Source organism: Podarcis raffonei, chromosome 4 (genome assembly GCF_027172205.1).
Source record: "Podarcis raffonei isolate rPodRaf1 chromosome 4, rPodRaf1.pri, whole genome shotgun sequence".
Classification (NCBI taxonomy): domain Eukaryota; kingdom Metazoa; phylum Chordata; class Lepidosauria; order Squamata; family Lacertidae; genus Podarcis; species Podarcis raffonei.
The window spans coordinates 81,262,145-81,277,094 of NC_070605.1; the positions used below are offsets into that span (position 1 = coordinate 81,262,145).

At 43.1% G+C, this 14,950-nt stretch overlaps 1 protein-coding gene across 3 annotated transcripts in view; it reads right to left on the reverse strand.

Moving 5' to 3' along the window:
• ARHGEF7 (Rho guanine nucleotide exchange factor 7) overlaps positions 1-14,950 on the reverse strand; it is an 85,442-nt gene that overhangs the window by 25,165 nt on the left and 45,327 nt on the right. For all 3 annotated transcript variants that reach the window (XM_053384412.1, XM_053384413.1, XM_053384414.1), the window contains exons 10-18: positions 13,504-13,642; positions 11,299-11,358; positions 9,767-9,913; positions 8,434-8,520; positions 6,866-6,944; positions 5,346-5,485; positions 4,688-4,912; positions 2,201-2,294; positions 1,321-1,410 (exon numbers count right to left, since the gene is read on the reverse strand). In XM_053384412.1, coding sequence (XP_053240387.1) covers positions 1,321-1,410; positions 2,201-2,294; positions 4,688-4,912; positions 5,346-5,485; positions 6,866-6,944; positions 8,434-8,520; positions 9,767-9,913; positions 11,299-11,358; positions 13,504-13,642 — 1,061 coding nt within the window. The remainder of the gene's footprint in view (positions 1-1,320; positions 1,411-2,200; positions 2,295-4,687; positions 4,913-5,345; positions 5,486-6,865; positions 6,945-8,433; positions 8,521-9,766; positions 9,914-11,298; positions 11,359-13,503; positions 13,643-14,950) is intronic.

A 14,950-nucleotide genomic window follows, 5' to 3' on the forward strand; every position in this document is an offset into this window, starting at 1 on the left:
TTTACAAAAATACATATATTTTTTTCTGGAATAAAGGGGAATTATTGATATCTGTAACAAAAAAAAATTTAAACTGCTATTAGTTGTTTATGCCCCATTACCTTTTTTAAAAAAAGTAAAACTAAATGTCTCTTACATGCCTTTGAAAAAATGCGCATCTCACTGAATATGATGCCCTACAATCAACACTTAACCATTCTTAAAAAGAAAATTTTTGACTTAGGGTATTGAAGATCACCTGTTCTTAGACACAAGTTTTATGCACAATTAATATTTTTTTAAGACTTGCTGCATCAATAAATGAACATTTAGGATGGGCTTCAGCATCATCTGTGCTAACATACAAAACCATGACAATCTACCAAGTTTGTAAGGATATTATTCCAGAAGTGGAAAGGTTAGAGTAGGGCTGAAATGCTTATGGCAGCAATTTCCAAACTGTAGCACGAGAGATTGTGATGTGTGCCTTGCATGCACTACTTTATACCTCTCAGAGAAGACAGTCCTTAGACAACTTATATATCTTCTTTCTCCATTATGTGGGGAGTGACATCATCCCAAACAGAGGAAGTAAGGATGTACAGGAAATGCCTATCACAACCCACGTTGGAGCGGAAAGGCACTATCTCTGAAACTTGGCTGATTAGACAACGGAAATGGCAGAAGGCTATTAAATGGGTTGCCTCTGCAAAGCTGAAAGAAGGATCTCTGTTCCCTATTCTAAGAGCTGACCGAGAAAATGAACATTTATCTTTCTGAGCATCTCTTGAAGTGTGCCTCCAATTCGAACCACACCTTAGCAATCAAACATTTAGAAAATACTGGTTTAGAATGGTAGTTTACAGTCCTCTTATTCTAGAATAGCCCTGTGGCATTTCCAGTGACTTCAGTTGGGTAAGTCTAAAACAAATGGGTGCATGGACTACAAGTGTTGGCACAAATATCCAAAACGAAAATGTTAGTATGCATTAATTCGAGAAATCCAGTATGAAAACATGGCAGTCACTGCTCTGTTCACAGGCCTGACCCTTACAGTGCTTATCCGATGGCTGAATCTTCGAATTGTCCCGAGTGTGGGGTGCAAACGACCACAAAATGGCACCTGCCAAACTTGTGCCGCTATGCAGAACAAGCTGTATTTACATTGTTGCAAATATTTTTACCTGTGCTATTCTTAGCACATTTATCTGATAATCACTTGACATGCCACTTGTCAGCCAAAAGAAGAAGAAGAAGAAGAGCTGGAGTCACCACTAAAGGTATTGCTTACTGAATAAGTAGGACAGTTGTAATGTTATTTATGTTTTTTCTAAAACTTACTTGAATTTAATGTTTGGCGCGTTTTGGCACTTGTGCAGTAAGCTTCAATGACTTTTAGAATCTGAGCATCTTCCTCTAATGCAGCAGTGCCTGCAGAAAATAAAAAGGTGTTCGTCAATTCAAGACAATATTAACAGATGCAACAGCTGGCACACCAATCCCATACACATACCTTTGAAAGCATCAACTGTCTTATGTCAACATGGCCATGGCATCCTGTCTTCCTGGGTCTTGACCTGCTGGATGATCACCTATCTCCACTAATCCTGTATACCCCCAGGTGATTCTCCTAGGTGACTTCGTATAGTGACTATTGTTGCTAGTATGGTGCTGCTAGTTCCTACCGCTTCGCTAGCATGGTATCATTCAACACAACAAAATATGTAAAATGTTAATTTCTTGCTGAGATAATGTAAAAAAGCTTGCCTATCACAGGGCAAGTCCTGTTAGCAACAACTAACTGTGGAATGGTGACTGCTGCCTTGGCGTTCAGAACATTAAGCTGTATCCAAATGAGTCATGCTCAAGATTAGATCCGCAGAAATCAATGGACTTTTAAGTTAGTCAGGACTAATTCAAGTCTGCTGATTTTAATGGGCCTAGCTCTGAATGTGACTTAGATGTGTACAGCTCATTATACCTGCATTTATGAAAGGAAGTAAGAGGAAGCCATATAACCACTGACCTTGTACATTTAAGCTGAATGATATAGATTTTGAGCCAAGGTTGAGCAGAAGGTATTGGTATCTAATGGTAGATCCAAGTGGTTTGCAGTAAATCAGCAAAGATTCTGATTCCCAGATGTTTAACAACAGTAATTTTTGGACTAAGCAGAAGGAATGAAAAGCTTTCACTCGCCCACACAGTAAAACACACTTACTTTTTCTCAGCGAAAACTCTTCTTCTGATGGTTTCCGTTCAGGTTTTCGCTTGGGCAGTAGTTTTTTCATGGTTTTGGGACTTTTGCTGAGATCCTGGAGTTAAAAGAAAAAGGGGGGAAACACATAGATACACACAAACACAGTGAAAACCTACATGTGTCAAGGTATCAAAACACACCAATAGAATAGCAATTCATTATTACAAACTCTCATTCATGTGAACCATTTCTCCCCATTCTGGGTTGTTGCCTAGAAATACATAACAATATTTTTTTTCTTTATTGATTAATGTTTATATTCAACTTTTATATTAGTGCAAAACATAGCTAACAAAAATCAAGTTTGCATAAATAACTACAATTTAAAATCACAACATAAGAATCATAAGAATCTGATGGAGAAATGATAAGCCGGTTTTGGTCTTCTGACACATGGGACTCAGCTAGACTGGTAAAGAAAAGCGATTTACAATCATACCTCGGAAGTCAAACGGAATCCATTCTGGAAGTCCGTTTGACTTCTGAAATGTTTGGAAACCAAAGCATGGCTTCTGATTGGCTGCAGGAAGCTCCTGCAGCCAATCAGAAGCCGCAGAATCCCAGTCGGACATTTGGCTTCCAAAAGAACATTTGAAAACTGGAACAATCATTTCCAGTTTTCGATAGTTCAGGAGCCAGAACTTTTAACTCCCAAGGTGTTCGGGAGCCGAGGTATGACTGTATATGTGTTGTATGTGCGATATAACATTGTGCCACCAGATGGCGATTTATAGTCCTATTTTTCTCTACCTGTTTTCCCTGTTTAAATTTACAACGCTTTAAACTGAAATGCTTCTTTGATGTGTCTAGATCCAGCCACGGCCTTCTATTGTGGATGTAGCCTCGAGAGTTCAACTTGGCACATTTACTTGGCTTCCAACAGTTGACAAATAATAAATTTTCAGCTGTATCCAGTGAAATCATCCCGCCCCCACCAAGGTACTTCCTCTCCCCCTCCTCTCCCTGTGTGACCCCCAAATCTGCTCCAGAAGCCCTAAAGCAGGTAGGGATGCACAGGTGAGGAGAGGGAGAAGAAGTTCCAATGCACAGGTGGAAGTTATTGTGCTAATAGGATGATATAACCCTGTGCATTAAATTAGGGTGCTGAAAAGAGGAGACCAACAGACACAGAGCACTTCAGTTCTGCTGAGCAAACAAGCTAATTTACAGGAATTCCAAGATTCCGTCTGTCTGTAACTAGTCTGTCTGTAAACTAGACATCTGTTAAAAAAGTGGACAAGGAAGTGGTCTGTCTGTAAACTGTCTAGTCTGTCTGTAAACTAGATGTCTGTTTAAAAAGTGGACAAGGAAATGGTGGAAAAACATGACAGAAATCTACTGAATGGCCTGAGTCAAATGTGTTTGCACACTGGGTCTCTCCTTGCCCTTTTGCTCATGCATACCCAATTCCTCCTCCCTCACTTCCCAGTTTGATCAAATTTTACCTGGCTCCAATGTAACAGAAAACTATGGTTTCATCATATCAGAAAGGGAGAGAAGGAATCTGAATATCCAAGAAGAGGAGAACGTGTACGAGCCCAATATCTGGTCACCATGGTTTGCTGTTATAAGCCATTGGGCTGCTTTGCCTCTAACACTGAACCATGGCTTATCACTATGTGGATATGCCCAAGTGAAGTGTTGGGCTCATGTACTCCCCAGTCCGCTCCTGTATGATGGATATGTCAATTTTACTTTCAGTTTCCAAGCTTCATATGAAGCTGGCTTGTTGAGCAACTATCCATTGTTTGTTCTAAATCAAGATTCCTTGTTTGCACATAACACTAATGGTTTGCACTGAAAGTAATCTCCATTGTAATCTTCCTGCAAGCTGCACTGGAGGAGGAAAGCACCAAGACAAAAAGATTTTGAACCCCTATATAATCTTGCTGTTCTAAAGATATGAGTGTGTGTCAATTTTAGGAGCTGCTATTAATAAAACCCGTTTAAACTATTAAACTACAAGAGACATTTGCTGGGCAAAAACTACTGGTGAAAACAGAAGGCCTGTGCAAATTCAGAAACAGAGCAAACAGGAACCCTGCTGTCTCGATTTCTATTTTTACAATACTAAATTTTGGCTGAGGAAAACTGCAAGTGGCCTGGAGACAGTGAAAGCGCAGCTGAAGGAGGATTTGCTTTATATATGCCAACACACAGGACACATTTTCCCTAGTGTCTGATCCATCATCATTTCAAGAACATTACTCTTTCTATTAAATATTTTCCCCCATCCTTTCTTCCAGTTAGAAATGTGGCTGAAGAGAAAAAGTGTATGGTGTCCCAAAGTCAAATCAGATATTCCCACTCACTGCCTAGAAAGCACAGCCTTGGTTAATTGTGACTGACTCAATGCAAACTGAATCTCAGCTGGAATCCTTTATGTTATCCGTACAGAATTCTGACCTGGAAAGAATTTAGACTTCTCACTGGGTTGCACATGCTCACCTCTTTGTAACAGAGTGCTGCTGAAGGCCGTAATGGAGGTGCAGGCCGCAAGCAGCTCAAACTCCACGGCTTAGGAGTTTTGGGAGGCTCCAGGGGTCCCCAGTTTATAGTGGTATGAGGCGTCCCATGATGTGAAGGATGTGGAAGAGTGTGGTATACTGGAGTCAGGGGCATTTGCTTGCTGTCTGCATGCTTGCTGGATGGTGTTACAGGATGAGAAGGAAGCTGCCAAAATGAACAAACATCACACAAGCAAAGAAAGAACAATCAAAAGGGAATGCCACGTATAACCCTATACCAGTAAGCTTTTGTTATTAAATTTGCTGCAGTAAGACTTAAAAACAGGTTTGTTGGAACTTACCAATCTATTAACACTATGGTATGGTTAGCACATCACATTAAACCATAGTTTAAAATGAGCTATGGTTGAATGTGAATGCTTCTACCTGCTGCAAACAAAACAAATCAGAGTTTGGTTTATCTTTGTGCCCGAACACAAAGTGCTTCTTTCCCCCCAAACAAATCACAATATTTCATTAATACCCTACTTTAACACAGCTCCAACACTGACTACAATTATCAGGATGCATTCGATTGTCTCCAGGAACACAGAAAAAAATGACCTATTTTAAACCCAATGGTACTAAAGGCCTCTTACCGTGTGAGATGGCACTGAATGAGGTTTAATAGCAGGCATCCCAAGAGTAGTCACTTTGGTTTGCTTCTGCAGATGATCTACCCATTCATGCAAATCTTGTTGGTTGTTACAAGATACCAATATCCGTTCAATCATACTTCCTGGAACCCAACAGAAAATACAGAAGGAAAGAGCAGTTGTGTTGAATTCTCTCATTAGCTACAGCCAACACGGCAAAACACTTTCCTGTTTCAAACAAATGAACATATTCTGCTTCTTAAGGATCAGCACACTTCTCCTGAATCTGGTGTCTCCTCCACATCATCACCTTACCACAATTTGGGAATGAGAAAAGAAGAATGCTTCCAGTTAAACAAGCATTCCTTAAGATTTCTCTTGTCCCTTTAAGGATGAGTAATACTTGGTTACAGAATATATGGGAGGTTTGCAGGTTACAAATACAAATACAAATGATGTTTAGGGCTTTACTCTCTATGAACCACTACTACCCCTGCACAACGATGGCCACCTCACAGAGAATCACCACTACATCTTCAAGAACCAGCACTCTTGTTTGGAGTGCTACAGTCAGCTAACTCTGCTTAGCAGAGAATATGGCTTGCTCAGGTTTTAGCTGGTGCTAAGTCTCAATATACCTGTGCTGTATAATTTCCAGGCACAAATCAAGGTGCTGATTTCGACCTCTGGAACTCTAAATCAGGGGTGGGGAGCCTATGGCCCTCCAGATGTTATTGGGCTCCAACTTCCATCAGTCCCAGCCAACATGGCAAAAGATTAGGGATGATGGGAGTTGTAGTTCAGCATTATATGGTGGGCCATGTGTTCCTCACCCACTGACTCTGGCCCTGTGCATCAGAATATCTGTTCCTCTAGTGAATCTCTCTGGGATCAACTGAGGAAGCCTTGCTCCAAATGCCCCACCCCCCACCCTGGACTTACTGTGACTTTGGGAAGGACCTTTTTAGCTGCTGTTGCCCTGTTTTTGGAACAGCCAATCAGTTTGCAAGAGCTTTGGGGGGAGTGCAGTGAAGGCACTAAAATCCCCTTCCACTAAAGCCCTCTTCAGGTGTTCAGCTGGACAGGTGACGGCAAAAATATAAAGAGGGAAAGGGAAACACAAATGGGCACTGCAGAAAACTTCTGAAGATCAGGGTGGAGGAGAAGGAGGCATTGGAGCAGGGCTGACATGTATACTCCTATTCCTCTACCCACTTTCCCCCTCGCATGTGCAGGCTGAAGGCTTGAAGTGATTGCTGGCCCAGTGATCGAGTGGATTACAATTCCAGGCATCGAGACCATATTGTTATTTTACTGATATACTGCTGATTTTTTTATTGGCAAAGCCTGTCTTGAGTTCTTAAAAGAAAACAAAAACCCACATGCTATTTTAAAAATGAATAAATTATAAACAGTATGACCAGAGAGGTCACTTAAAACTGTCTTGTCTTATTTTTTCAAGCTGGCTTTTGCCACAGAAAATGATACAAACAGAACCAGACAGGGAAGCACAAGGACATTACCTGATATTTCAAATGCATTTCTGTGATTTTCACTGTCTTCTAGCTTTGCAATGGTCATGCCTGTTAGCGGCAATTTCCCCTAAAAAACAGATATATCAAACCATTCTTTAAACAAAATCCAAAAACATGGCAGCCTTGTATTTAAGCACTAGCCTAGGAGCCATGGGTGACAAGGAACTGCATGCAGGGAAGCAGGTGTTCTGCCAAACAAAAAGAAGGGAGTTCTCTGTCTCTTCTCTGCCAGCCCCCAGCAGATCAGCAACTTTTGTGAGCTTATTTACATTGATAAATCCTAAAATACATTCAGTGAATGAAAACAAATATATGAATTGTTTTTGAGCCAGGGGGTGGTTAAGCAAAGATTGGGACACAGCTTGCTCTTGGAGAGTGCTTTATGTTCAATATCCACAGTGCCGCCTTTATGCTTCTTACTTGCTCCTCTACCACAGTAGCAGCAGGCTGAGGAACCTTTTCCAGTCGTTGAGGACCAAATCATTCTCTTGTGAGAAACATTGCAGAGGTTGTATGTTCATGGTGGTTGGAGGTGGAAGCAGAAAAAGGAAGTGCGCCTCCTCCACGAGAGGACAGCAACACGAGAACGGGGCTTTTCTGCAGTGGATCCCTGCTTGTGGAATGGTCTGCCCAGGAAGGCTTGCCCTGCATCTTCGTTACCTATCTAGAGATGCCAGGCAAAAGCATTCCTCTTCTCCCAGGCCTTTGGCTAACAGCATTTTATGCGGCTGGTGCTGTGGGTTAAACCACAGAGCCTAGGACTTGCCAATCAGAAGGTTGGTGGTTCGAATCCCCGCGACGGGGTGAACTCCCGTTGCTCTGTCCCTGCTCCTGCCAACCTAGCAGTTCAAAAGCACGTCAAAGTGCAAGTAGATAAATAGGTACCGCTCTGGCGGGAAGTGAAACGGCATTTCTGTGCGCTGCTCTGGTTCGCCAGAAGCGGCTTAGTCATGCTGGTCACATGACCCAGAAGCTGTACGCCGGCTCCCTCGGCCAATAAAGCAAGATGAGCGCCGCAACCCCAGAGTCGGTCATGACTGGACCTAATAGTCAGGGGTCCCTTTACCTTTACCTTATAGCATTTTAAACTGTGGGGATGTGTTGTTTTTGTTTGCTATTATGGCACTTTTTGGTGTTTTTATATTGCAAACCGCCCTGTGAACTTCAGATGAAGGGCAGTATAGAAATTTAACAATCAAATAAGTGACTCTTGCTGCTGTATGGTAGACTTCATTCCAGTCACACAAACGTCAGCCATTTCCACAAACATACCTATCTCCAGCGAAGCAAGAGGCATTATCGCAATTCAAGGCCACATCTGAGCCACACAAAAGTACTTGAGGGTGCCAAGAAGGCGTGGTGAAGGGGGCATGATATGGAGGAGGGAGAGTCCGAAGGTCATGGAGGGAGGCCTAGAGGGTCATTTTGGCCTTCAGACATAATCTTGCCCACTTCTGCCTTATAGGATCAGTCAGAGGATATGATACAAATGTTCCAAAAGCTAAAGATTACATAAATATAGTATGCAGAAAAAGTTATACTAAAAGTTGTTTTACCTGATAGATAAACCCACTCATTCTAGGACTGGCGGACAACATGAGCAATATGTTAGGAAAGAGAAGAAGGTATCTTTCATTCTTTTCCTTAGAGAGAGAGAGAGAGAGAGAGAGAGAGAGAGAGAGAGAGAGAGAAGGCAAATCATTAAAATACAAAGTTACAATTAAGTGACAAAGGAAAATTTCATATGGCATATTGTGATCGCAAACACTGGTATGTGTTGTTATTTAAGTAACATTAAGGCATGTCAGGCATTTTTTAAAAACAAGATTATCTGGGGGTGTAGTGAAGTTGGGAAATCTTAGTATGTTGAACTTTGGTTCATGCAAGAGTGAGGCATTGTGGAGGAGTTAAAACTGTGGATTTCTGGGAATGGATGTCTAGGTTCTTTAACTGCAAACCTCCATGTCTTTAGAAGTGTGAATCAAATTGCATCCTGATTTGGGCAGGAAGGAGATGTTATCTGATTTGTAAATTCTGGCAGCTCGGGGCTTGGACTGGAATGGGTGTGAAAAGGCTATCAGGTAATTTACAGCTCAAGAGCCTGGTACATGTCAGAAAAGTATGGGAACAAAGAAGCAGTCTTTTGCTCTCAAGGTCCTTTGAGCATAAACAAAGTTCAGCTGTGCTGGCCTCCTGACAATCAGGAGATATAGTCCCATCATATAGCCATTGGTAATTAACCTAAAGAAATCATTGGTCCCTAAACCCCTTCTCCACGTGGGATTCTCAAGGATAAAAGTTTGGGGAACTGAGATGCAAATTGCAGACTATCTTGCCCTGGTGTTCACCTGAGGGCGTTTGACCAGAAGAACGGACTTTGAGAGTTCTTGCTATGCTTTGAACTAGTGAGGCTTTGTGAGTATGTTTTAGTTAGCTATATTGTACTGTACAATGTTTTTATTTGTTTGTAACCTTCCAAGAAATGTGCAAGCTTTTACTTTCCAAGCGGCTTTTTCAATAAATTTGGAAAAGGACTTTTGCCTTTTGTATTTTGTGCCTTTTGCCGGGGTAGCTAAACTGGTGCCTGACCCTTGGTGCATCTATCTGTTGGATTTCTGTCTGCGTCACAGTACAGTGACACAGGTCTGGGCAACCCGGTAAATATCGAAGGGGGGTTCTCCTCCTTGGACCCCATTCGAGGATTGACCCAGGAAAGGAGGTGGTGGCAGCTTTCTACCGTTTGGCTTGTGACTTGCAACACCTCTCTCCCTCTCCCTGCCAGGTTCTTCCTGAGTTTGGAGGACTGGTTGGGGGGGTGGATAGGGGCCCGCGAACACGACAGGGGGGCGGCAACCACTTCGGGATTTCTTTTAAACAGAGCTGCATTACCTCACTTCCAGCACACTGAATCATGACTTGTGACATGTAAATAACATTTCCAAGTGTTTTAATGTCCTCTCCTTCCCAGCAGCGGATAGCTTCTGTGAGTATCTGGAGTTCAAGCTCCTTTCTTTTCCGTACTTCTTGACACTGTGCCTATTGGACCAGGAGAAAAGACTATGAGCCAGGATGAAAGCACAACTGAAATAGCCCAGAAACAACAGTTACTCAGTACCATTCCTGGATCTTTTCATTTGATTTGGCTGTAGAAGAGGAGACACACTCACAGACGGAACTGCATCTTGAACTCTCCAGACCACCAAATCCCAACTACCCTTTTTTTTTACTTAAGACGCCTATGCGTTGCATCATTGCTGCTTTAAAGGCTATTCTATACTTGAAGCCAAAATAGAAACTTGAGGCACCTCAACAGCAGTGGGACAGCTGGTTACCAAAGTTTTGTTTTCCCTTGACTTTTTTTTAAAAAATCCCTTAATGTCCACCTTTTACCTTTCCTCAAGGTGTCATTAAGATTGCAAGCTATGGGCAGGGGTTGTCCCTACTTAACTGTTTCATGTATAACATATAGCTCCTATAGGCACTTGAAAAAATATTATTAAAGTATAATCAGTTATAATGACTTAGCTGTCCTAGTCTGAAGTTTGAAGTGTTTTGTTTTTAAGCTGCTTCTACACAATATATTCCAACACTTGGTTTGACTTCTTACCAATTCTTTTTGTCCTCTTTTAACAACTGAAATATTTTACAAAGGAATATATATATCCTTTCATTCACTGTGCTCAATAAAATAGAGAACACAATCAATTATCACCCAAGGATTACATTATATAGGACATTTATCGCCATATAAGGGTGTGTGAAACGTGTGAAACATCCTAAACAAAGGAAGCTGCTCAAGAAACTTCAAGCACAAATAACTATTTAAAAGAGTTCCATCACACTGGGGTTTGCTTCTTTTCCCCCTCTGTGAACCTCAACTGCAGAACGCTTTCTCAAATTTGCCTGGCTTGAACTACTTTGCTACATTAAGCATTTGCACAGGAGGAGTATATCTAATTTAAACAGGAAAAGCACCTGCTAGTTCTGCATTCTGAATGACCAGGTTCACATTTAAATTCTGTTGACCAGAGATCCATGGGAAGAATGATGTGTAGGCAGCCTAACACCACATAATCAAACAGGAAGCTGGCTATGTGGACCAACCACAACATGGGTGCTTTTATCCTTACATGGATTTATAGTACTTGAATTCACTCAGACAGATTTCTATATGCAAAAGTTTGAGTCATGGTCTTTCATGTAGTACCATGTGACTCTTCTTTTATCCTATAAACTGTCTGTCCCTTGAACCCAGACCAGAGTTTCCAGTGGAACCATCTTTTTAAAAATTCTTCCATAGTGATTCATCTTTAAATACTGTTCCCTCATGATACCCACCCCAAGTGCTCTCGTGACTTTGATACGCTATTTTGTATGATGTTTAGACTAGTATGTTGCCATCTATCACCTACGTAACTTACAGAAAGATTTTTGAAAGCTGTCATGGATTTCTGAATGTCAGGCCGGTCTGGATGATAATCCTAAAAGAATATTAAAAGATATATGTAATATGAAAGGAACAAAATTTACTTTACATTCTATACAAGGTTTACACATTCTTCTGGTATTATATATAAATCAAATGTTAAGATCCATTTCTCACACCTACGCTGCTTTAAATGCAGCAAACCTCTAGATCAGGCCATGCCAGATCTAGAGAACAAATTTTATTTTAAATAAGCTTATTCCCTCCCACTGGCCTGGTGATACTTCGCCTGATGGACTAGCCATAAATCTGTATCCTTCACTCACTTCTATATAAATACCTAGGAGACACAGGTGGCACTGTGGTCTAAACCACTGAGCCTCTTGGGCTTGCTAGTCAGAAGGTTGGCAGATCAAAACTGCACGACGGGGTGAGCTCCCATTGCTCTGTCCCAGCTGCCAACCTAGCAGTTCGATAGCACACCAGTGTAAGTAGATAAATAGGTATCACTGCGGAGGAAAGGTAAATGGTGTTTCCGTGCGCTCGGGCACTCGTCACGATGTCCTGTTGCGCCAGAAGCGGTTTAGTCATGCTGGCCACATGACCCGGAAAGCTGTCTGTGGACAAACGCCAGCTCCCTCGGCCTGAAAGTGAGATGAGCACCGTACCCAATAGTCACCTTTGACTGGACTTAACTGTCCAGGGGTCTTTTACCTTTATCATAAATACAATTTGAGCAAGATTTCAGTGGCGCACAATTTAAAAATAAGTTGATTTACTACTGGAGATGTAACAGTAGTAGCTGGTGGGGCTGCCATGCTCTGCCTTCTGAACATGCTGGGTCACTTACCAAAAAGGGAAAAGGCAAGGCAGCTGGAGTTCAGTGTGGTGCAGGCGCTGTGGCAGAACCAGCCCAATGCTCCAGACACTGTGTCCTTACTGTGCCTACACCATACGAAGCTCTCGATGCCTTGCTCCTCTCCCTCTTGGCAAGCAGGTGTGATCTGACATATTCAGAAGATGGGAGAGCAGAACAGTTCCATTGGCTGCTACTGGATGTAAAGAGGAAAAGGAATTTTGTTCCAGCCCTAAAGCTAATCAAAATATGTTTGACCCTTGCAACTAAAAATTCTATGTCTTATCGTAATTTAACATTGAAACTAACCTTTCAGCCCAACTCTATACGATGTTGTCAAACGAAATATGTTAAACTAGGTTTGGTTATGAGGACCAAGCCTACAAGTCGGATTACTGTGAATTTGTACACACTGTTGAACAGCAGTTAAATAGCCAAAGAACCGGGGGTGGGGGGTGCAGTTCCCAAATGTTAAAATTAAACAATTATGCCAATGTAGGTTTCATGGTAAGCTAAGAGTGCCAAGAAAAACACATATGCAATGAGGATGCACAGTCCTCTCGAGTCCACTGGGCTGTCCAAGCAACTGCTCGCAAAACTCCAAAGGAATGTCAGAAAAGGCCTCCAACGAGGCTTGACAGCCAAGATTCATATATGAGAAGCACAAACAAGGCAGTTGTGTAACAGTGGGGAGACACAGGGAAGTGCAGCTCTGGGACTTTTTCAGAGCATGCGCAATGACATCATCTGTTGCACCAGCAAATGAGTGGGCTGATATCAAGACTTTCAGGTTTCAGTACTGTTTGTGACAAATTAGAATAGAGGGAATCAGAGAATGAGGTCAGCTGACTAGTCTAAGGCTGCTATAGCCAATCCTGAAGCATTGGCTTTTATGCTACGCATTGATGCGGTTGTTCAGGTATGATCAGAACAGCTCCTTGCATTTTGGACTTTCCATGAAGGGTCATCATTATGACCTCTTGCACTTCGAGATTTACCATTACAGCACTGCTGTTAAATATCCACCCTGTCTGAGACTTCCACAAGTGCCTCTTGGGAGACTGGAGTAATAAAAAAGCAACAGGTGGAGTGCCATATAAAATGTGGCAATACACTCATACTATAGGCCAGAGCAAGCCACAGTTTTAGGATCAGGGCATCTTATTTTTGTCTTTGAAAACACAACCCCAGAACTCTAATGGAGATGATCCTTCCAGACTACTATGACTTCCTTTACATCAGAAGAACGAGAGCATAGTAATGTCCTTTAGGACTCATCATTCCTTTAAGGTCATCATTGTCAAATCATCATTAAGATGGAATGTTAATGCTGCTGAGATATACCTCCATGTGTCTTTCAAGCTCTTTGAGCAATGTGGGATATTTATCCAGGCGCATAAAAGGTTTGCTCAGGCCTGTGGTCAATACAAGAATCCCAGGGCTGTTGGCTCCTTTCATCTCCATGAATTCTCCCAGCTCTTCACTGTTCATAAAAAGAGAAGTTAAAGTTAAAACAAAAGCAAAGAAGTACAATCAGCCAAACCAGAGAGAAATAAATCATTTCACTTCTTCGGCAATAGCCTGCTTTTCATTTTCTGAGAAAGGGCTAAGCTTCCTCATAAAATAAAAGATGAACAAGCCTAATCTTATCCGTATTTTTTTGATGGAAAAGCAGTTCTTCAAGCTTAGCTTTAATTCTCTCTGAATCCCAATTGAAAAGAATGCATCAATTTAGAGCTAAAATTAGTACTCCCAGCACTATAAATAATCAAGTATTTCAGGTGATGTTAAACATATTATTCATACTGATGACGAGAGCTAGCGTCCAAGAAGATTAACAGTTCAACCCTGTGCTCATGTACTTGGAATTAAGCACTATGTTGTTCAATGGAGTTTAAACCCAAGCAAATCTGCACAGGGCCAAAGCATCAGGGGAAAATCACACTACCAAAATAATAACAAGCCACACTGTGAAATGAACATACTGGCCTTTAAGCAGACATTGAAAGTTGCTTTAGTCTAATTATACCGTATTTTTCGCACCATAGGGCGCACCGGACCATAGGGCGCACCCAGTTTTTTGGGGGGGAAATAAAGGGGGAAAATTATTTTCCCCCCAGGCGCGGGGCTGGGGCGGGGGAAGCTTCCCCCGACCCCAGCCCCCAAACAGGCAGCTCTCTGCAAGCCGTGGGAGCGCTCCCACTGCTTGCGGAGAGGTCCGCGAAGCCTGGGCGCGCTGAGCTCAGCGCGCGCAGGCTTCGGCATGCAGGCAAGTCTCCGCAAGCAGCGGGACCGCTCCCGCTGCTTGCGGAGAGATCCGCGAAGCCTGGGCGCGCTGAGCTCAGCGCGCGCAGGCTTCGGCATGCAGGCAAGTCTCCGCAAGCAGCGGGACCGCTCCCGCTGTTTGCGGAGAGGTCCGCGAAGCCTGGGCGCGCTGAGCTCAGCGCGCGCAGGCTTCGGCATGCAGGCAAGTCTCCGCAAGCAGCGGGACCGCTCCCGCTGCTTGCGGAGAGATCCGCGAAGCCTGGGCGCGCTGAGCTCAGCGCGCGCAGGCTTCGGCATGCAGGCAAGTCTCCGCAAGCAGCGGGACCGCTCCCGCTGTTTGCGGAGAGGTCCGCGAAGCCTGGGCGCGCTGGTCTCAGCGCGCGCAGGCTTCGGCATGCTGGCAACTCTCCGCAAGCAGCGGGACCGCTCCCGCTGTTTGCGGAGAGGTCCGCGAAGCCTGGGCGCGCTGATCTCAGCGCGCGCAGGCTTCGGCATGCAGGCAAGTCTCCGCAAGCAGCGGGACCGC